Here is a 23,009-nt window from a genome sequence, read left to right as displayed (position 1 = left end):
TCTCCACAGTGCAAGAAAATTGGATTGTTAATGTGCCTACCTCAGCATGATCCAGTACTCCTGAATGAAAGGAAGAGCTGAATTATGCTGAATGGATTTCTTTGACTTAGAGCTATCCCGCCCCCCCCCTTTTTTTTTTTTTAACTAACTTATGCAGCTACATAGAATATCCATCTCTCTGTTTTAGCATCTAGCAGTTTGTTTGTGTCACATGGAATGTTTTAGAACTTGTTAGGGACTATATGGTTAATATATATTTTTAGTTGTCCTCTGCTAAATTTGCTTTTGGAAGGCATTAAGATAGTGACTTTGTGTGTCATTGCTCTTAACTGCAGGACATGGCTGGGGTGGAAGCGTTGTAAAGTACATTATTCAAGTGAGGATTTTTTTTTCTTTTCACCTAGCTGTTTGTTGAAGAGGGGAGCTGTCTCAGAGTTACCTACCTCAGCACATACTGATCAATGCTGTGAAGGCAGTCCGTCAGGGACGCTGTCATGTGTAAAATACGTTTGCAGAAAAGATAAAGACGTTTCCGGAAGAGATGACCTTAATGATGAGAAAGGTATCTCCTTTCCAGTCCAGAGGCAGCTAAGTGAAAAACAAAAGACATCCTCATTTGGAAACAGAAGAGGAACTGATAAGGTCTCTAATGATACAGCTGTCATGGCTCATATTAACAAAATTGATCAAAAAATGCAAAAGTTGGATGACAGCCCAGGGGGAACTGGATCTCAAAACCTGCTCTCTAAAAGTTGCTCCCCTGATCATTCTAAAGAGAAAGATGAACCTGAAACCTTCATTTCAGGAACAAGAATGACAAAAGCAAAGGTGTTGGGAGATTTAAGTCAGCCTGTAAGCAGATGCCTACAACAAAAGAGAGCTCAGGTATCCGATAAAAAGAATACAGTGGATAACAGTGCAAAAGGGCGTGTTTCACCATCAGAAAACCTTCCTAAAGAAATGGAGAAAACAGAGGTGTATGGAAAGCTGCTGTCAGCACACCTAAACCAAACAGCAAAGAGTTTGAAGAGAGCGCCAAACTCAGGCTTGCCAAGTTGTGAGAAACGGCAAGAATTTCTGATGGCAGCAGCATCAGTTGGAAATCTCACCAAGATAAACACACAGGCACCACTTTGTTATGTTGAAAAAAAATGGCACAGTGCCGAGATGTTGAGTGCTGGAGTGTCCAAGGCGGTGGCAGATGTGCTAGCCAACTGGCAGGAGAATGATGAAAATGAGATCTCTGATACTGACAGTTCCTACTCTGTAGATTCTCTCTCCTGTGCTTATGCAAAAGCCTTCACAGAGAAACTGAAACAGGAAGATTTTGACAGGAATAAATGTCTCACCAATCCAGAAGATTCCGAGAGTGATGACAGTCAAATGTCCCAAGATTCTCTGGTGGAAAAGGAACATAAAGCCAAAAAGCAAAATAAAAGCCGATTTCACAAGTTGAAGACCCGCAATGAGACAGCTAAACTTTACCAAAGCAGACCTGATCATCACATTTCATCTTTGGTGACCTCATGTGCATCACGCAGGAGATTGGGAAAAGCTGAGAGAAGTTTTTCTCTGGACAGCCTGGCTGATGGAGAAGAGCTGATAGAGGAATCCAAATCTGATTCGTCTGATGAAGTACCAGCAGAGATTTTTTGGAAGTTACAGTTTCCTGGGCCACCAGCTCTACACACTGAGGGAGACCATGAACTCGAGACCTGTGACAGAGATACAGAAGGACCAAATTGTGATCTGAAGCTGAGCAGTTCCTTTTATTTGGATGCTGAGGCACAGCCTGCTTCCAGTAATGCCTTCAAGCAGTTGCCAAAGGACACAAAGGTCTCTCTTGTAGAACAAGAAAGGTCTCTTGATAAGAGGTTGTACTACACAAGTGGAAATCCATTGCTTACTACTGATGCTTGGCCTTCATGTGACTTGAAGGGTAAAATCAGCAGCCCCAGAATAACAGTACCTTCTTCCTATGAAAGTCTGGAATTTCAAGATGCTCGTCTGTGCTCAGTGGGCAAACCACAGGGTTGGTTGAAGAAGGATGATCTGAAGCAATCAGCTGCTGAAGTATCTTTTGTTTCTGGCTCAAAGCAGATAAACAGAATTACTCATTTAAACTCAGTGTTCTCCTCTGTCACATCAGAAGTACCTTTACCTGAAACTGAAAAAACAGCAGATGTGACCAGAGTTTCTGAAAATGGAACGTTAAATAGGACTCTTAAAGGATGGACAAATTCTGAAAAGAATGTTTTCCTGGGATCTCCAGATGTAATATCCTCATTTGTCAGTTCAGTAGAACCAGGTTCCTCTTTTCTTCCTATTTCAGCAAAACATGATTATTGTGAACAATCAAGGCCAGCTGTTCATCCTGAACATGAACAACTCAATGCATTGCCTACTCACAGATCTACCACTGAATGCGTGCAAACATTTACCTGCTTGGAAAGCACCTCCACGGCAGGCTGTTTGTTACCTGTGTCTGGAAAAGAAGATTCCCTCCCCACAACTCACCTGGAGCTGCACCGAGATGATGATCTGAGCAAAGCCTCTTTTATGTCTGTGTTGCCTGTTCACATTTTTGAGCAGAGAAGTTGCTGTGTAAATGCAGATTTGGAAGATGATTCCTTTGGAACTATTGAAAAAGATGACCTAGATGATGACTGTGGTAACTTGATGGCAGAATCAAAGACGACAGACACCAGAAGTGCACCGACCTGTGCCCCCGCCGCTGGATCTTCCACAGAACTTGCTCTTAATGTGGCCTCACCACAGCCATCTGCAATAAAACAAGTAAAATTTGGAAACCATGAGCAGCTCTTTCCAAGAAGAGAAACACCACCATGTTGTGATGAAGGCTTCTTTCTCAGTGACACAAGAAACAAGACATGCTATCCAGTAAGCAGTTGCATGCTCCCAACAGTCCTTGGACAAGGAGCAGACTCAGCTGTTGCAGTCGGTCTCCTCAGATCTGAGGAGAGCACTCTGGAAACAGTGCAAGATATGGACTGTGAACAAATGTCTGCAGAAGAAATAACATCAGACACAGACTTTTCTTCAGAGGAAGTAACATACCAATGCAACCCTTCAGTTTTTGCTCGCAGTGCAAGTTATGACCAATCTGCAACACCAATAGCGATATCTCAAAAAGAGATAATCTGCATGAAAACAAGCACAGACAGCTTGGCAGAGATTGTCTCAGAGATGCCTTTGTTCAGAGACAGCGAAGAATACAAAGCAAGGGATGAAGACTTGTCTTCATTAAATCGTTATGAATTTAAAAGCAAAGTTGTTTTAGAGAATTATTCCCATGAATGTTCACTAACAGACAGTCCTACAAGTTGCTTATCCCAGCGTCTTTCAGAAGATTCTTCACTGTGTCCTGATATCATACAAGAAGAAAGCAGTGAAAGTAAAGAACAGAGTATCCTGAGTTCTCAGCCTGTAGTTCAGGAAGAACTTTCATCCAAATATAAAAACCTGGTGGCAAATGAAGTTAGCTACCTCACGGTGAGCACAAGCGGGGAAGGCACTGGGGCCTTCCCTACCACTCTTTGTGAAAGTACAAATAATTTGCACCCAGAACCCAATTCAGGCATGTTATACCAAACAGCAGGGAATGCTAAACTTCCTCAAAGTGCTTCTGAGACTGAAAAATATGATCAACTATTGGAGCACATCACAATAGTGAAAGGAAATTGTAATGACAGATCTAATATGCCTATGGAAGTTGGTGTCCCAGAAAGTTGTTCTGGGGTACAGTCTAACTGCCTTTGCACAACATGCTGCTCAAAATCAACAGGGAGGAACAACAATGTGCCTAAAACTGATGTTTCTCTGGAATTTAATGCAACTGGTCTGCTGGAAACAGAAGTTCAGAGCAAACCTTTACTTGAATCAGGAGATCGTGCAGAGAATATTTTGCTTGTTGCAGAATGTGCAAGCTCAGAATTGGGAAGAGTATTTGCATACAATACAAACATATTAGCTACTGTTTTCCAAGAGGAGAATCCTTATATGAATGAAGAATCCAAGTTTTTAAAAGATGCAGAAGAAACTATGGTTTCTTACCAGAATACAAAAGAAGAAATGACCAAGTTGATCAATGCTGTAATCAAATTAGAAGAAAATACATTGGAAAGTAAATTCGGACAGATTGAAAGTTTAAATGACTACCCAGTAGTCAAAGTCCAAAATGAAACTGAGGATAGTAGAGAGCATTTTAAAGGCAGCCTATCTCAGAATTCGAAGAAACCTCCTGATACTGTAGCTTGTGAAGGTCAGGGTGAGTTTCATACAAACCTGTGCCTGACAGCAGCACATGAAGAGGCAGAGAAAGAAGAAGCCAAAGTAGCAAGCGCTGGCGTAGAGCAGCACACTCAGGAACCCCAAGCAGTTGTATGGTCTGATAGTTGTCTTCAGACAAGTAACTTCTGCCAGAATTTTACTCAAAATACTTCAGACTTCCTTGATGCTTGTGAGGGGCTTTTACAAAGAAACACAGCACTGGAGGTGTTCAATACAGAGGACATAGCTGCAACAATAACAATGACAGGCAGACAAGGAAATATTTTAGAAAAAAATGAAACTGAAAAACAAGCAAGTTCTAGCAATTTAACTGAACGCTGTATCCTAGACTGCTTGTCCCACGAAAACTTGAATCAGGAAAGCAAAGTTACTGGATGTGAAGTGACTGGAGGGGAAGAACAAACTACCATGACGAACACTGAGGGGGTGCTTGTTAACAGGCAAGAGGATATATGCACAGATGAAAATGTTTTATTTACTGAAGAGATCCTAGCTGCACATCAGATATGTTGTGACGGGGATGATGATACGGGAATTTTAAATCAATTTGAGATCCCTGAAAAATACCTGACAGCTTCAGGCCTAGAACAAAATACTCTGTCAACAGATGATTCAGGGTTTGCACAGGATTACCATGACCATACGGAAATGAATGAAGATAGTGTTGAAATGAGTGAAGGTAGTGGCTCAGTAGACTCTGTTATGGATATAAAAAACACAGTGATGAAAGACATCAAGGTAGATGACTGTTCAGTTGGTGACAGTACTGCAATAGACCAAAGCAGAATTGAAGGAGGACCTAAAAGTCTCTGTGTTAAAGAGGACAACCATGTGTACATGAGTCGTGCTATGGAATACGCTGAGGACAGCACTTCAGAAAATACTTTTAGAAGTAGACCTGGTATTTGTGAATTGGATCCAGGAAGCTCCAGAGTTGAGGAGAAACAAGAAGTGCATTTGGTAAATGAAGAGCAAGAAGTCCAAGCAGACAGAAAAGAGAAGATGTTTTTTGAAGATGCAGAGGAGGTAGAAGTGATAGTTCTACAAAACCTGAATGAACTGTTCCCAGGAAGCAAAGACAGCTGCCAACTCACAGAAGAAAACATCAGATTAAATGAAATCTTAAGAAACAGCCAGTGGATGTCTACAAGCTTCTCTGGAAATAATGAAAACACCAGCAAGCCACAAAATCCACCAGCAACACTAAAATCTACAGAAAAAAATCAAGAAGGTTCACTTAGAGACTCTCTGTGCCAGCCTCTAAATCATCTTTTAAACCTTGGACTGAGTGAGGATTCCTGTCTTGCTCAAGATGTTCCCACTGCATTGACAGGACAGACAAACGCAGCTAACGGCAGTGCTGGGGCTGGAGCTGTTCTGCCATGTTATGAAGCACTGCTGGAGGATGAGGTCTGTGTGGGTGCGTCTGCTATAGTCGACAAAAAGGGCGTAGATAAACAATGTCCTGATAAAATACAAAATAAAAGTGCTGCTTTCCCACAGACCGTGATCGTGCTGGACAGACAGGAGAAAAGATCCTTTAACAGTGCACCTGATCCTGCTGCATCTGAGCAGCCCCTCAGTGAGAAGGACATCTCTTCTACCCCCTGCAGTATGGGGTGTTATGAGCCTGTAACTATTGCACTTAAGCAAGAGTCAGAAGGTAAACCGTTTTGCTTGGAAAAAATACATTCTTCTGAAGATAGGATTCAGGGTGCTAACAGCTCTAATGAAGAGCATAGTGTGGATTTAATGGTGAACAATCTGTCAAAAGACCATTTAAATTCTGTAGAAGATAGAGCTCAAGAGAAGAAGGGTGCCCTTGTGTCTCATTCACTGCTCTTGGATAATTCGAACTTGCTTTCTTCTTCAGAGAAAGAAATGATGGGAGATATGAGAAAAGAAATAAAGCATGCTTTGCTAGACATCACTTCTCAGAGAACGTTTCACAGTGTTAATGCAGCTCAGAAAGAGCTTCACTCATGGAGTTTATCACAATGTGACGAGAAAGAGAAATGTCTAAACACAAACTACACTGTAACAAACAATAGTGAAGATAGTGCAGGGTTTCCTGATGTATTTGGGTGTCAGAATGAGCCTAAAGAGATGCAGGAACATGGGACTTCTGAGGAGGGCTGTGGAGACTGTCCAGAGAGCTCTGTTTCTGAGAATACTTCAGCCCTTTCAGAAAGCCTGGACAAGTCCCCAGGGGAAGATGCACATTATAGTGAAGAGCTTCTAAATTATAACAGGAATTCTTATGCTTCTGAATGTTCTGCTGGTCGCCTGAATAGCCCAGTTCCATTTGCAGGTATTTTAATCAGCAGCAAGGGTGACAAATGTAGAAATGATGGTGTTCTCATTGAAAAAGCAAAGTACTTTGAAAATGAATCAACCAATTTAAGTGTATCTGTACCTCCTTTTGATGTTTGCTCTCTGAATCAAACAGATGATGAAAGGAAAAATAATTCAGCCATTACAGAGGCCACAGTTGCTCAGAATAATAAACTCTCCAAAGAAGTTGTGAGAACAGGTCAAAAGGGGGAAGCAATTAAAGATTCCTCGCAGAACTGCGAGGATGAAAGAGAAAATAAAATACATGAGTACCTGGAGGACTACACCTGTGCTTCTCATGTGACTGTACCAGAATCAGCCTTGCTTGCTTTTCAAAGCCTGCGGCAGATTTGCAATAAAGAATCAAAGTCACTTCCATCCTACTCTGCAGAAGATCTTCCAAATGATGCTCTGTTTCAAAGCTCCAACAACATTAATGCTTTCGACACTGCAAGTTTACTGGATGACTCAAAATCTCTAATATTTAGGCAGCTTAAGGACTCAATTCAAGGCAGTTGTTTGACGGAGGAAATCTCCTCTAGTTCTGCAGACCTTCACGTTGTAAAAGAAAGAGATTTTCCACCAGCATTTCCAGAAGGTAGTTACCCATCCGTAGCAGATTTTTCAGAATCTTCTTTAGCTGCAGATATGGTGCATGGAGAAGCAGGCGCATGCGATGTTTCACACACAGAAACTTTGAGGCTTTCTCCGTTTGCTGCTTTGCAAGTGCAGGACACTCAGTCCGACAAGGCTGTCGTTTTTGATCAGCCAGCACCTGCTTTGGGAAGTATTTTACTTTCTCTTGCAAAAGAAAACCAGCATTATCCAGTATCTGACACAGAATCATGTGGAGATTCTGCAGTAGATGGGGAACCTGTACCTAGCAGTAATTGTGAGCAATTTGACAACAGAACAGCAGCTGATCAGCACCTCTGGGGTAAAGTTCCACTACAGAAATTTTGCAGAGAAAACCCAGAGAAGGCACTTGATCATGACAGTGATGATTCTCTTCTAATACCGTCATTACCTTTTTGGGATACTGGAAGGGCAGTTTTTATTAGAGAAGGACAAATGAGAGAAGTACTTACCAGAAATGAAGAAAATCTGCAATCAAATACTGAGGTTGAACCTTCTGCAGAAAAGAGTAAACAAAGAGCAACAGTAAGTAGAGAACCTGTTGAAATGCGAACTATGGCATCTTCAAATTCTCTGAATGAATTAATAGGCCCACAAATTGCAATGCTGCAAAATCTGTATCCAGGAAATGTTATTGTGGATCCTGAACGCACATGCAGTTCACCTGGTCCAACCTGTCCCACGTACAGCAGCAGCGTTGATCCTAGAGGACTGTATCAAACTGCCTCTGGTTTCGACAAAAAGCCTGTAGATCTGCAAGGCAGTTGTCAGTTTGTACCTACAGGTGATAAGCTGAGAAGACTAAGTGCAGATGGTAGAAAAGAGATTATACTTTGCAAAAATAGTACAGGTTCAAGTGTTGATAGCCCTGCTGATGACGCAGATAGTTGTCCAAGAATGGGAGATGCTATAGTGAAGCATAACACTCTGAAATCAGAAAGACTGAAGTTTTCTATAACGAATAATCAAAGTACCTCCTTAAAGTTTTTACCAGAAAACCAAGAATCCCAATTAGTGCAATTCAGGAGCAAACGATCATATTTTACTGCACAGAATACAAAGAACTCTAAACAAAGTGAACAGCGACGTTGTTTACAAAGTCATAGACTCTCAGCCCCAGCTATTGCTGTGATCTCTGATGGGGAAAATACTTTGGAAGCTTCATCTAGAGCAGATCTTTCATCGTATCCCGCATCTAGATCACTACAAGATTTAAATATGAGTGTAGAGCCTCCATCACCAACTGAAGATGATCTTCATGGAAATGAAAGATATTCAAAGCAAGAATCAAAGAATTTTCTAGAGGTTAAATTTAAATCCAGATTTCAGCAGAGAATGAAGCAAACTAAGAAATCTGTAAACTACAATCCAAAAAGTTCACAAAGTTTTGTGGAAAGAACTCAAAGCAGCCAGTCTTTAAAAGACTGCACTGTTCCTTCTCCTTCATCTTTACTGCCTGTAGCTCAGCATTCTGTAGGTACAGGAGCAAATATCCCTTCAAAGAGTAGTTCTGTAGCTCAGTGCAGTGAAGGGAGAGCTGAAGAAACTGGATACCAGTCAGAAGCGACAGATTTGTTTTTACAAGACAGTAAGGATGTGATGCATTTTAGTTCAAGTGATATCAATCCATATGTTCATCCCTGGCAACAAGATGGACTGTGTAAGATTGGTTGGAAACAGTATGTTTTTGGAAGTGCAAGTGATGTCTCTTGCAATCAAAATCCGTTAAACCAGGATAATCGTAAAGTTATGAGATGTTCCAGTGTGGACAACGGATTGAATTCTCAAAATTCTCCTTTCCGTTCTCATCTCAGTTCATATGCGACAGCAAAAGTTCTATCAAGCACTTTAAGCAGCACTGATGATCTTCAAGGATGGGACGATATCAGAAGGGGCATTGAATCTGCAAACCCAGGTGACGGTACCAAGCAGTACAGCAATGTATCTAGTGAAATACTAGAAGACAATCTGGAAAATAATGTTACGGATTTTGATAATGCTTCTGCACAGCCTGGTAACTCTTCAGTGCAGGTTGATGAAATCATGCTGCTATATCCTTCTGAGTCAGATAGGTCTTCCAAAAAAACACCAGGAATTATGTGTGAGCAGGGGACACAAACAGCAGCTACAGGAAGGTACAGGAGACAGAGGAGGCACCAGAGAAGCTTTACAGATGTTTCTGCAAGAAAGCAGGAAACCAGCAAAGATTCATTTCAGCAACTGTCATCTTGGGCAAGCATGCAGAACTTGTCCATGCATCTTTCACAGCTTCTTCAGAACACTTCTGAGCTCTTGGGAAACCTCTCCCAGCAAAATATCATCGATAACGACCAGAACGCTAAAATCAAGCCAAAGGGAAGGGAGGAAACCATAAAGGTTTCTAGATCAGATAGCTGCACTCAAACTACAGCAGATATAGGCATTCAAACTGAGATTTCAGAACCTCAAAGCAAACAGGAAGACAAACTAGTACAGGCAAAAATGGAAAATGAATTGAGGACAACTCGGGCAGGAATCATTGATTTGAAAGGGATTGGTGCGGATGCAGTAAGGAGAATTCCTCAAAACAAAGAGGGAATGCTCTCTCTCAGAGACAGAACACCAGAAAGAGCTGAGATGAGAACTCTGAGCACTCCTGATTTCCATGGCAGTCTTGACAGCCTTCTGGAAGATTCCTTTATGCGTCTGCCCCTCTTAACCAGAACCTCCACTCCCATCTCAGGCTTTCAAAGAGCACTGAACGTGCAGCAGAACGTTGCTTTTGCCAGCACCAGAGTGTCAACCACTGCATCCTCTTTGCTAAGTTCGGGGCAGGATGACTCTTCGTGCACTGCAGTTAGCAGCCCTACTATCAGCAGCTTGCAGTCTCCAGCATCCTGCACTCCGGATAAACCAACTGCCGATGAGCTGGAGGTTCCAGCAGAAAGAAAACTCTGTCGCAAAACCACGTTGTTAGTTGACAGGGCCTCTTCCCCTATCCTTACGCTTAGTGCTAGTCCCAACAGTCACGTAGCTTTTAGCAAGTCTGTCTGCTCTGCTAAGGGGCCTTCGAGCCCCCTTCACAGCCAGAGAAAGCCGAGCGCGGGAGCGCGGGGCAGCACGGAGCCACAGGTGGACAACTTCTCCCAGACGGAAACAGACAGTGAGTCAAGTGCCTCCAGAGACAGCCAGGACACCAGGCAGACGTCTGGCAGTTTCTCGGATAAGATTGAAGCCAAAGAGCTCTTAAGAAGAGGTGGCTCAAAGGACTTGAAACAAAAGCACAGGCTCACGGTTGACACCCACACTACAATTTGTGCTAAGCGACTTTATCACTCCAGCAGTACATTAGAGCTCTCTGGCCACAGGGAATTTTTAACAAATGATCTTGGAGACCACAGTCCACTGGAACGTTCCCTTCATTGTATGTACGTCACAAGGAGGGGAAAAGGCTCCTTAGGAGGAATCAGGCAAGAGAAATACGTGGGTAATTCTGACAGTGCTTTGGTTCATAATTACTCACCTCCAAATTCTGACTTACTTTTTAAACGGGAAATTAGAGCCACTTGTTCAAATAAGACAAATGCCGGCGAATCTCCAGAACCTCAGGTAGAAGCATCTTCTCTTCAACTGCGTGATTTCTTTTGGAAAAACGAAAATAGCTGTCTGGTCCCCGTCTCTGACGTGAGTGACGTGCAGACCTCCTTGCAAGGTGACCATGCAGATTGCTTCTCTGAATGTGACACTGAAATCCTTCTGCGCAAAAACCCAACCTTTGCAAAGCCTCACAGGCCTCGGAGCTACAGTCTTCGTGACTTACCTGTACACAACAAATTCAGCAACTGGTGCGGCGTTAAGGGCAGCCCTCCTCCTTCGTTACTCAGCTTGAGCGGCAGCGCGGCCGACGTGCGAAGCCAGGCAGAAGCGACGCCCGGAAGCAGCCGAGCCACAGAAACGGCTGGAAGATCCCAGCCCTGCGAAAGCCGGGACAGGGAGATCGAGCGGCTCCGGCGGGAGCGCGCGCAGGTCATGTCCGGCATCCGGCTGGAGCTGCGGCAGCAGCCGCTCAGCGTGGAGCTGGCCGAGGCCAGGCTCAACTACGGCCTGGGCGAGACGGACGCGCTGCTGCGAGCTCTGGGGGATGGCGCCACCGTGCCAGGCCTGGCGACGGCCACCGTGAGGCAGCAGCTCTATGAGCGGTGAGTGCGTGAGGTAACGGGGAGCGCGTGAGGTAACGCCGTGCTCGGTGTGGGAGCGCCCTCCCGTACCGGCCCTTCAGCATTTACTGTCTGCAGAGATGCAGCATTGAGCTTTTCTTACACATAATCAAGTAACGCTTTTAAGGCAAAATTTAGAGGTTACTTAAGGCGAAAGGGAAAGGTACAAGACTGCCATTCAAATCAAGTGTCACCCTACTCTTAAAATTGTCAGCAGTATGTACCGTGGGACTGTATCTTGTGGATTTGTTGCAGTGTAAAAATACTTGATTCATCCTATTTATCACGGTATCTCGTTCTTGCTTTTGTGGCTAAACACTGCTGTATGAACAATAGAAGAAACAATTTTAAAAACCCACAAAAAAGCAGAAGGAATTATGGAAATCAGGATGTTACATTCTTGTGACTGGGTGACAGAACTGAGTTTGGGGAAGATAATGTAACTAAAATATATATATATAAAACTATCAGTAACTACATTAGTCTCCTTTCTCAGTTTGCCTCTCAGCCCTTTTGAGCCTTAATCAAGGCATTTGTTTGCTTTTCCTACTGTTAAAAAAGCAGTGGAGTTTCAGAATTTTTGCATCATCTGTTACCATTTGACCAAAGGGATATGGCTGGCAGGGGATGTGTATGCTATTAGATTCCTAAAAATTTTACATGACAAAGCTATTTAGTTTTGAAGGTATTTACAAAACAGAAATTACGACTCCGCACAGCGCACTTTGCAGCTCTAATCTTGTTTTTCCTGACAGACACATGAGAACTATTGAAACTCTGAGGAAGGAAAGAGAAAAAAGGCTGCAAAGGTACCGAAGAAGCCGAAGTTTGAGTCCTCAAAAGCACCTGAGTCTGTTGCAGATGCTGGATGCAAGTCAGAGGGATTTAGATCTTCCCAGCAGACGGCGAGAATATCTGCAACAGCTGAGAAGAAACGTGGTGGAAAATACTAGGTAAGGTGTAATGAGCATCTCCCTTGAATGTCTCAGTGTTCATGATAGCTGCACATGAACAATTTCCACTGGCTTATCTGTCGTTTCTGTGTCAGGAGTCAGCAGAACAGCAGAGGAATTATTCTCCATAATGCTGAAGGCAGAGTGGTAACATTTGGAATAAGAAGTGTTTTCAGGATAATAACATGTGCCTGATACCAGAAAATCCTTCATTACATTCTTCCTTCTGGCCAGTTCTTTTACAGTATAAGTGCCTAATTTGTTTTGTGTGTGATGTAAAAGGAAAGCTAAGGATTCAGTCTTGACTGATTATAGATCAATCTTGTTCCTTCTCTGACTGAAAAGCTATAGGATGTGTCATGTTAAGTATTAAAAAAAAAAAAAAGAGTTTCACGGCACACATTTCCACCTGTGTGGAATTTGAGTTTTTTTGCTCCCCTTTTCCCCAAAATGGCTTTTGGTTTCTTTATAGTAGGTTGGTAGAAAGGTGCTTTCCCAGCACAGTTATTCCACATGTGAAATCAGCACAAGTGCTAGAGTAATCTCAACTGAACTTGCAGTCTGAATTCATTTTCCAAGGTTAAACCTCTAAGGAGCAAAGAGAAACTTTTGGGAGGCTACTGTGATTACTTGCTGTTCTTGAAAATTTTCCTCCTCCATACTGAAAGATGGATTTTCTCCTGGTACTTCGGCCAGTTGCCTGGTTTCAAGTAACCTCTATGCTGTTTTCCCCCCTTACAGAGTTCAAGAACCAAAAAGAAGTGTTCAGCACCCTTCAGAGATTGAGCTATTGCTCCGAGACTATCAGCGGGCACGAGAGGAGGCCAAGACTGAAATTGCACGAGCCAGGGACAAGCTGCGCGAGCGAGCTGAACAAGAAAAGAGGCGCATCCGGGAGCAAATATTTTCTCAGGTGCAGAAGGTGAATGTTCCAAGTTGTCAGCACACGGTCAGACCGTACATGATCCCTCTTGGACCTTGCAGTGCTGTTGTCTGCACCGCTTTGACTCAGTGCTGTGTCAGGTAGGTTTGGTGCATTTCAGTCTCTAATAACCTGACATCTGCTACAGGAAGAAGCCAGGTTGAAGACTCTTGCGAGTACAAGCACTTTATGTACAGACTCCAGCCTCAGCCTCTCCTCTGGCCCAACATCTGGTTACAACAGCAGTAACACAGCTACGTACACTGCAAGCAGACTCTGCGGCCGCGACGGACAGGTGGGAACAAATTGTTGCTGTCTGGTCATTGAGACTGATGCCTCCTGATGGTCCAGCAGGAGCAGGGCTAATACAGATCCATGATGTTCATGTTCAGATGGTTCATGTTCTGTGGTACCTCTTGTGTCACTGGTCCATGGAGGGCTTGCTTACACACAGGGTGGAAGGAGCATCACAGTGTAATTGCAGAGGGCAGTGATACTTTTGTTTCTTTATGGTTTTTAAAGCTGATTTATAAAAGCCAAACAGTGTTCCTGGTGCCAGCAGTCAAACGTTTTAGCAACAACCAGGTGTTTTTTGTGGTAAACCAGGAGCTGGTGTGGTCAGCGTGCCCCTGAGCCACAAGGGATGCACACACTGACTTGCAAGAGTTTGTGTCTGACCATGAGCAGTCCTGAGGCTGGGAGCAGGTGCCTGCAGGTGGCTCCTCACACTCCCCTCACTGACTTTCCCAAGGGAGGTTACTATTCATAATCATCTGAAAGCAAAGCAGTCATGCTGTATAACGAAAAGCTTCCAGCCTTACAAAGCAGACGTGCTTTATTTCACTTACTGTGTTACATAATTTTTTTTTTCCAGTTCACACCAAATCACTTTTGCTCTTTCTCAAATTAGGTTTCTTCTGGAAATGCAGAGCTTTCAAGAGGAGATGCCAGAGGTCGCTCAGCTGTTAGAAACAGTCAACTTCGTGGCTCAGAAGAACTACAGAAGGAGTCAGCATTTGGTAGGTACAAAACATGCATCTGCTTGTGTTGCAGTCATGTTTCAAAACCTTGTGAGATTTTGCTTTTTATGAAATCCAAATTTAATTTGAATTCAAGTATTTTGAGGATGTTTTATTTATTATTATGGGACTTTTGAAAAATATCGTTAGCCAGAGTTTAGTTAGTATTTGCCAAAATATTAAATGGTGATTTGGTTCCCCTGATAGTGTTTGGTAATATTTTGCAATAACCTCAAAATGTGAGCTTAGATCTAATTATGGGGTAATTACCAATAGACAGATTGTCCCAGACAAGAGCTGGTCTTAGTCCTTCCTCAGGGTCAGGTTGACTCAATCCTTCAGTGGACGGTTCAAGTCCCTGTCATTGAAGAGTACTTTTTTTTTTCCAGTGTCCTTTTAATGCTTGTTTTCTTTTTGATTTCTTTTCATGCCCTGCAGAAGCCAGCAGAGTTCAGCCACCCCTTATCTCCGGTAGCATCAGCTGTAGATTCACTCATGGACTAACTATTTCAGTCAGCTCCTCATCAACAAAAGGATACCAGGATTTATCTAAGCATATCTTGGCCAATGCTACCACTGAGGTGAGTAAGTGAGCAGTTTTCATTTCTTACTCCTCTGGCTGTCTCCGATAGTTGTAGCAAAACGGTATGTGGGACAAATTGTGTTCTTCTGCACTGGTGATATTGATTTATTTGCCAGCTGCAGAAGGAGACGTGGAACAATTTTGAACAGTAGGGAAAAGAAAGCCAGGCCAGAGCACTGGCATTCCAAAGATACTGTTGCACATTATCCAGAGTGTTTAAAAGAAACTGGTAAAACTGTGGCCTGTTGCAGAAGAGGGTGGGAGACTTACTGACTCACTGACATAATAATCCAATTTTATTATTTTAGCACTCAGTGCTCATCTGGGTCTTACATAAAAATGTAATTTTTTATTGTACTCTCTGCTATTGTTATTCTTCCTACATCTGTGCATGGCAGGATGTGACAGTATAGGTGGAAGAAAAATAAGTAAACTTTGTGTTTCACATCAAACAGATTCAGTTCAACAGTGTTTGGAAATGCTTTTTTTTTCTCTGCCCCCCCCCCCTTTTTTTTTTTTAAACAATAGACAGTTTAAGCTAACAGGACTCCATCTTCAAGCAGAAAACATGCAGGGAGTCAGTGGGGCTGACTACTCCCAAAGGAAGGCAAGCATGCCAAGCTGTGCGTTGCGTGGTAAAAGCCCCTGCCTGCTTTGGCTAGCAGATACTGCAGCATCAGAGCTGAACACCATTTATAGTTTCTGCAACTTTCTCTTAGCTGCTGCTCCCTTGTCTTTGTTTTCTAAGGTAATGGCAGCCTGCTCCCAGAACCTGAGGAATTTCTATACGTGCCAGGCAGCAGCTGGGTGGAAGTAAGTTTATGGCAGGTACTTAAAATGAGAAGTCTACTTATGCACTTGAACCTCTCTTGTTCAAATTCCTTTTTATTTGTCTTTGTCAGATACCAGTGTACTGAAAAAGAGGTGCTGATTTACTACAAAGCCTTCTCTTCCACAACAAAGCATGGGTTTCTGGAGCAGGGGTGATAGAGAGGTCTCTTCCAAGCGTGTGGGGACTGGTGAGAGATCCCAGCAAACGGCACCTGTATGACAGAACTATCAGCACAGCTCAAATACACAAGCAGATAACCAGCCACATTCAGCTGGGTGAGTATCAACACAAAGGACTGGCCAACAAGATTATTCTGTACTGCCTCAGCTTGAAGAAGAAAAGATTAAAGATAAGTTTAGATTCATCTCATTTCACTGTTTTAAGCTTGAATATACAGAAAGTTGTTTAATACAGGAATTTGTTTCGAGAAAAATACTTGCAGACTAAGGATACTCTATAACACAACTGTCTGCTGCAGTGCAGACAGAAGGCAGAAGAATCTGGTTTAAGTGGCTCTTGAGAGTGTTGCAGCCTAAGGACAAATTATTTTTATAGCTTATATTACTCCCTAAGGCAGATATATCAAAAAAATAAAAACATTTTTTTCCATGGCAAGTCATTGTTGTCAAACCTAATTCTCCTCTTTTGTTTTTTGTTTGCTTTCCTCCCCAGTATATTTAGTGACTGACACCTCCCTGTGCTACCTAAAGCAACCCCGAGATTTCTGCTGCATTACTGTAGAAGCCAAAGAGGTAAAATGTTTTCTCCGAGGCATTGTGAGAGTGGGCTTAAAGTCATAGTTCAAGGACTAACAGAAAGAAAAGTTCATGCTCATATTTGGGCAGAACAACAGGAAGAAAAGCCGTGCTGATATGACAAACTACTGATGTATGAAAAATCTCTCAGAAATCACAACCATGAATCAAGCCAGATGAAGTAGTAAAACAAATGTTACAGCACAGTCTGTATACAAGCAGGATTAGGACAAAATATTTAATAAGTAATTTGGTAGCAACAAAAAAAACATATAAAAATGTCCAAAAAAAAATCCTCAGCTGTCATCTTTGCCCATTGTCACATGCAGGAGAACTTATCTGTCTTGGCAATCCAGTCTGTCTACGATGCCTCCATGCCTCAGCCCTGCAAGGAAGTGGTGAGAGGGGAGGTTTTGCCAAGTGCCTGGATCCTGGAACCTGATGTAGTGAATGGAAAAGAGGTCACCAGAGTCATTTACATGACACAGGTAAGATTTTTGCAGTATGTCCAACCAGTATGATTGCTACAGAGTCCAACTTCAGAGCTGGTAAGTGGGGAAAAAAGGATATAGTACTCATGCTATGGCCCAAGAGGATTGAATTGATTATAAGATACCTCTACTTAATACTCTCCTTTATCTAGTATGATACATACAGTAATGCAGAGAGAATCTTACTAATAAGGATCATAAGCATTAATAATAAAAGGTGTAATAAGCATATGTGCTTAAGTTTTATAGCACCTAAAGCTGCTGCCTTGGCCTCCAAGATCTACTGCAGAGATTTATTAGCAATTTTAATATGCTGAATTCTCATATGGTGAGCCAGCAAATGCTATATCCAGTGTTAAAGACTGATAGTCATCTTGGCATTTTCATCCTGCAGGAGAGAAAGGGAGACCAGCTCTGGCTCCATTCATTTTCAGAATGCATGGAAGTGCTTATGGCTAACTTTCTGTAACAAATGTTGTAATTCCTCACTTAAGAGATACAAGAGAGAAGTCAAAATTAGGATGCCAGCTCAGACGGAGAAAATCCTGCATTCCTCTTATTGCAGATTCATTTGAAAAGGCAGCTGTCTCCAAAACAATAGAACCAACTACCTAGGAATATCCACAGGAGATACCCTTATATGTACAAAATATTTAGTGCTCAGATAACTGGTCAAAATAAACATCACTCCTTTAAGCTTAGCTATATTAAGTATGTTTCTAGGATACAATCTTTTTTAATACTAATGTCAAGCTCTAGTTAGCTATATGCCTTTCATACTACATATAGAACAGGCATGCATTTTATAATGCATTTTAAGGAGCATATGAACATACCCTTCCAGTAGCATTATACACCTCTGGCCCATGAGCCACTAACATTTAATCCAGTTGAGCTCAAACTCAAAAGGGGCGTGGATCATCCTTGGGGAAAGTACCATCAAATACCCAAACTTTGGAAAAACTAGGGAAGAAACAGATACAACCCACCACAGTCATAACAATTTTCAGCTATAAACTACTTCTGTGCTAACTGTATGCTTGCAACGTCAGAGCTGTTGCAGCTGGAGAAGTGTTTTGTTCAAAAGCAGGTATATACATTTAAAATAAAATAAATAATATTAATAAAGTAATAACTAATAATTAGGTGCTGTTCTTCTAATTTCTCCAGGTGGATCTTGGTGCCCCAGCGATTCCTGCGAGGCTCCTGAGCTCCATTGCTAGGCGGCAGCCTTTGGTGGTTGCTCGACTAGCACACTTCCTTTCTAGTTAGGATGTGCCACAAAGCTGGAGAGCTGCAGCAGATGGAAGTCTGGAGAGACACAAGCATCTGTAAGGTAAAAATGTTGGCTCCCAAGACGGGCACAGCTGAGACTCACTTGAGGAGCCCAATTGCTAACATGGGAGTACACAAAACTATAACCAGAACCACCACCCTGTGTTTGACTCAGCAAGTTTTAAGGGGTGCCTTCCCGAGGCAGCTGTGCAAGAGCTCTTCAGGAATGGCAGGAAGGTATCCTGGCTCTGGGAAGAGGAGAGAGAAATTTCACTTTATAATAGCTAGCCTCGTAGATGCAGAGGTGCATTACAATTTATCTGTTTCCAAAATCAAGTCTTCTGTCTCTGAGATTCTTTAGACAGTGATGAGAAAAGGCAACAGAAGTGATGAAATATATTAAAATCTGGAAACAGTGAGTGTAACTGCAGTTGAGACCTTTTGCAACTTCTTCATTAAAGATGCACAGCCACTTTCTAATGCTGAGACAAATGTCAGATGCAAAATTCTCAGCAGTGTAGATAGCTCGCCAAGTTAAATGACTTCCCTTAAAGGGAAAGTCAAAACAGCATGAGAGACCCACTAGTCATTCTACACCCTGGACAGATTGTTTCTGATAGTTGGCTGACTACTTGCAGGCATTTTAGTCAGATTGCCACTACACTATGCAGCAACAGCAGAAAACACCATAACTCAGGACACAGTTTTACTGCACTGCAGAATTAGGTGCTTTGAAATAAAGAAACCAAACCAACAGCTGTGAACAAGGACACTTGGTCATTAGTAGGAAGTAGTGGTGACCAGTCAGCTTGTTTCTAGAACTTACATCCTGCAAATAAAGGAGCTCCAGCACTTTTCTCATCAGGCCTTTTACACTTCTACCCAAAGCACTCGGAGTTGAAAAGCCAGCCTGGCAGAGTCTTATCACACTTTATTATTGATAACACAAGGAGCTGTCTCACTGCAGTGAATGAAGAATCTTCCCATTCTCTTACCTCATGATACTCCTGTTGAACCTTGTTCAACCACCTTGCTGTCAGGCTTTAAATTCCATGGGTTAGCCACACATGCCTAAAATTAAACAAAAGCATAACCAACCCTGGAAGCTTAAGTAAGTAATTTAGTTCTCTGCACCACAGTAAAGAATCACGTCAGATATAATATCTAAGCAATAAAAGCTGCCACAATATTCTTTCTTCAGCTCAGAAAAGCCCACATTGTTCAAACAAGCTGTTACACTGCAGACTTGTCAAGTGTAAAATGTGTATTCCAGCATCCACCCTAGAGCCAACCTCTGCTGCTTTAGCACAGTTACCCTCTGTTCTGTAAGGAAGAGATGCATTTTCCCAGCATCCGGGGAAGTGAACTGCATTCCCGCCTTTGAGTCAAGGGCCAGTTTCCACCTTTAGTGCATCTTTGCTCTTGTTTAACTTCCAGCTTCTACGTTGCTTTCTGTCATTAATGTATCAAATTTTATAAGAAAATGTAATAGTTATTTTGATATTTAAGAAAATAGCAGTTTTGAGGTATGCCAGCCCAAAAGTTCCCCTCCCCACCACCCCTCCCAGCCAGGACTACAAAACCTTTTGCTTACCAGTGTTGTTGCTTTGACGCTCAGCAGCCCGGGGCGCTCTGTGTTACTGCTCCCTGGGGCAGGCAGCCCGGCCTCTCCTCAGCGGCACAGCCCGGCACAGGCTCCCCTTTGGGGGAAGGGAGAAAGGAAACGTGAGCAAGGCAGAACCTAAAGAGCCCTAGGGAAAAAAATAAGCAGAAATTACAGCACAGTGCATTGGCACTGTCCCCACTGCTGCTTTCCTGCAGCTAGGCACAGGCTTCAGGTGGAAGTCGGGGATGCCTTCACACAGTCCCCAAAAGATTTGCTCATTGCTTTATTTTTTTCCTTTTATTTTTGGACATGGCACTAGTGATAAAGCAGTTCGTGCAGGAACAACATCTAGGGGGACTCCTGTTGATCACCAATGTCAGTGCCTATGAAGGATAATGTCTTATTGTACAGTGCATCAGATGTTTATTTTTATATACACATAAAATTGTTTTTTCTATGTTTACAAATTAAGTTATTTATATATGCTTGTTTTGAAGTGTTTTATATTCTATCAAAGCTAATTTTTATTTTTATTGGTATTGAATTAATGTAAGCTTTTTTTAAATGCAATTTCAAAGTGATAATAAGAAAACTATTTAAAAAATGTTTTCTTTTGCAAATATAACATTTTATGGTACCTGTTAATGTATGGCATTCGTTTGTTTGGAAGGGAAAAAAAATCTAAAAAAAATCAAATCTAGCAGATACCTAGTTTGTTAATTTAGAATAAGCAAAACAACATCCTGTAAATTACTGCTGAGCAGTAGGCGATCAAACCAATTATCCTGTACCACCTCTTGTTGTATCTCTGCTCTTAATCAAGATTGCTATTTTCATATCCACAATAAATGGTATTTTCTACACAGGAGGGACGTGCCCCACAGTCTCGTGCTCTAGCTAAGCTACTTCCACAGGAACTGCTGCTTATGGGGGTGGCGGCTTGCTGTTCAGGGGCCTCCTTTTTCGTGGGATTAAGAAATACAGGCACCAACGGAGGCATGGGAGGAGAGGTGGCTCTTCTCCTTATCCGGGGGGAGGGCGCGGGGAAGATGGTTTTGTGGAGCAAGAGTCCAGCTCGGGAGTCGCTGCTGTCCTTCGGCTGCTGGGGCTCAGGGCCCCGTGCAAGCAAAGGCTCCGTGCCCGACGCCTGAAGGGCTGCTCTGTGCCTGCCCGGTGCCTGAGCAGCCCCACAGTCAGGGCTGCTCCGTGCCTGAACCGCCCACGGCAGCGCTGCTGTTCAGCGTTTCCCTTGGGGAGCTGCGAGGGGCACGAGGCCGCCCGCACTGCGAGTTGGCGCGGGGCAAACGCTCCTCCCTGCGGCTTGCAAAGGCCTCGGCCCCTGCTGCCCCGGGGTAGAGCCAGCCCTAGGGACCAGGCAGGGTGCTTAAACCCTGCCCCAGGGAAGGGCAGCAGCCACGGAAGGCCGTGCACAGCCCTGCACCGTGCACTGCCCTGCACAGGCTCTCGCTTGCGGCTCTCGCGCGTGCGGGACACCCGGTAGCTGGCTGAGTGCAGAACAGCTCTCACAGGATGCCCAGCACCTCGGGGGACTGCACCAGGAAAGGAGAAGATAGATAGAAAATAGGGTTCGTTCTTACCTTCTGGGTCCTGCTGAAGAACTGACCGCTGCGCCATCGGGCACCATTATATCAGCCCTCTCAGGACAAGGTTAACTGTTTCTGGGGCTTGGCCACCTTTTAAATAAGAGGCTGCAAACACTGTATTGGAAAAGGATAACATAGATATGGGGGCGTTCATGAAAACAGATGTGGCCATGGTATCTATGTAGAGTTTTAGAATACCTGAATAAAAATCAGTTCCAGAGAAGAAAATAACTCTTACCATTATGGAGCCACGGTTCGCCTTCCTTTCCTTCCTCTATTTGCACAACAAAATCATGTTATATTTAGTAGTAAGCAAAAAAAAAAAAAAAAAAAAAAAAAAAGGCAGCACCAGGTAGAACTATAGACTGTAGTTTTTTCTGCCCACACTTTATGGCAAATAACCAAAACAAAAAAAAAAAAAAAAAAAAAAAAAAAACACACACCACACACCTTTCTGCTCTTGGCATTATTACAAAACTGTTATGCATCACCAGCTTGGACATAGGACAGTTAATCATGTTTTTATTATGACAACAACTTAAAGGGAGACCAGCAGCAAAATAGCACATAACACACACAACAGCCTCAGGGAGCAGGCATGGAGTGGACAGGACACGTGCTAGTTCTGTTTGTTTATATTGCCACGTCCTTGCTGCAGATGCAGCCCAGCTACTTCTAGGTACCCGCTACCTTAGTCACACCAGAGCACCTCCGAAATAAAGCATGGAGCCCTTCATAACCAAATCATGCTCAGTATAATTCAGACCACAGCCACGTCCCTCTACAGTCTCTCCCTCCCTCTGCCCCATCTAGATTTTAACACTTTTTTTTTTTTTAAAAAAAAAAAAAAAAAAAACACTAATTAGTCCTGGAGTCGTTTTAGGTGCTTGTTTTCTGTTGTTGCAAGAGAGAGGGAGCGAGGAGAAGGGAGAAGAGCAAGCGCGCGAGCCACTGAGCTGCTACCTCTTCCTGCCTCCTCCAAGGAGGACGGATCTCAGTCGCACTAGTGAAAGACCCTGTCGTCACCTTGCCCAGCTGTTCCCCTTACAGCGTAGGGCATTTGCTCTCCGAAAAGCTCGTGCCAATAGGCCGAGTCTAGACAAGAGGCAGATAGATAAGATCCCTACTGCTACATGAAAGACGAGGAGACACCCAATAAGCAGCAAACCTTATTTCACTGGCTACCCACAGCCCCCGTAACAAACCCCATCCAGCGACACGTGTGGGTAATGGGGAGGTCAGACCCCGGCGATGGTCTGTCCCAAAGGGGCAGAAAGTGCCCACTCTCCTCCATGAACTGGAGTCCTTCCAAATCAGCGCTCCAGAGGATGTCACAGAAGACCTTTTTTTTTTTTTTTTTTTTTTCCACTACTATTTTTCCTGTCTGTTCTTCCAATCTGTAGTTTTTCTTGTTGGAGCATTTCCGATCTGAAAAACCCAAACTCAAGGCAAGAAGGATTATACAAAAACAGCAAATGGCTACATGCCATTT

General features: G+C 43.1%; 1 protein-coding gene across 1 annotated transcript in view; it reads left to right on the top strand.

Annotated features, from left to right (window-relative positions):
- Nucleotides 1–18,339, top strand: part of STARD9 (StAR related lipid transfer domain containing 9) — an 83,211-nt gene extending 64,872 nt beyond the window's left edge. Inside the window, 12 exon segments of the mRNA XM_088520461.1 lie at nt 405–11,459; nt 12,233–12,430; nt 13,172–13,352; nt 13,501–13,647; nt 14,263–14,371; nt 14,810–14,952; nt 15,703–15,767; nt 15,857–15,924; nt 15,927–16,061; nt 16,459–16,538; nt 16,871–17,029; nt 18,203–18,339. Coding sequence (XP_088376587.1) covers nt 405–11,459; nt 12,233–12,430; nt 13,172–13,352; nt 13,501–13,647; nt 14,263–14,371; nt 14,810–14,952; nt 15,703–15,767; nt 15,857–15,924; nt 15,927–16,061; nt 16,459–16,538; nt 16,871–17,029; nt 18,203–18,304 — 12,442 coding nt within the window. The 3' untranslated portion in view covers nt 18,305–18,339.
- Nucleotides 18,340–23,009: the final 4,670 nt, after the last annotated feature.

The sequence above is a fragment of the Tinamus guttatus genome, unplaced genomic scaffold (assembly GCF_059628265.1).
Source record: "Tinamus guttatus ecotype Peru unplaced genomic scaffold, ASM5962826v1 Tinamus_guttatus_pri_ptg000089l, whole genome shotgun sequence".
Lineage (NCBI taxonomy): Eukaryota > Metazoa > Chordata > Aves > Tinamiformes > Tinamidae > Tinamus > Tinamus guttatus.
Note: the sequence above shows the minus strand (reverse complement) of the source record. Positions and strands in the feature narration are given on the sequence as shown.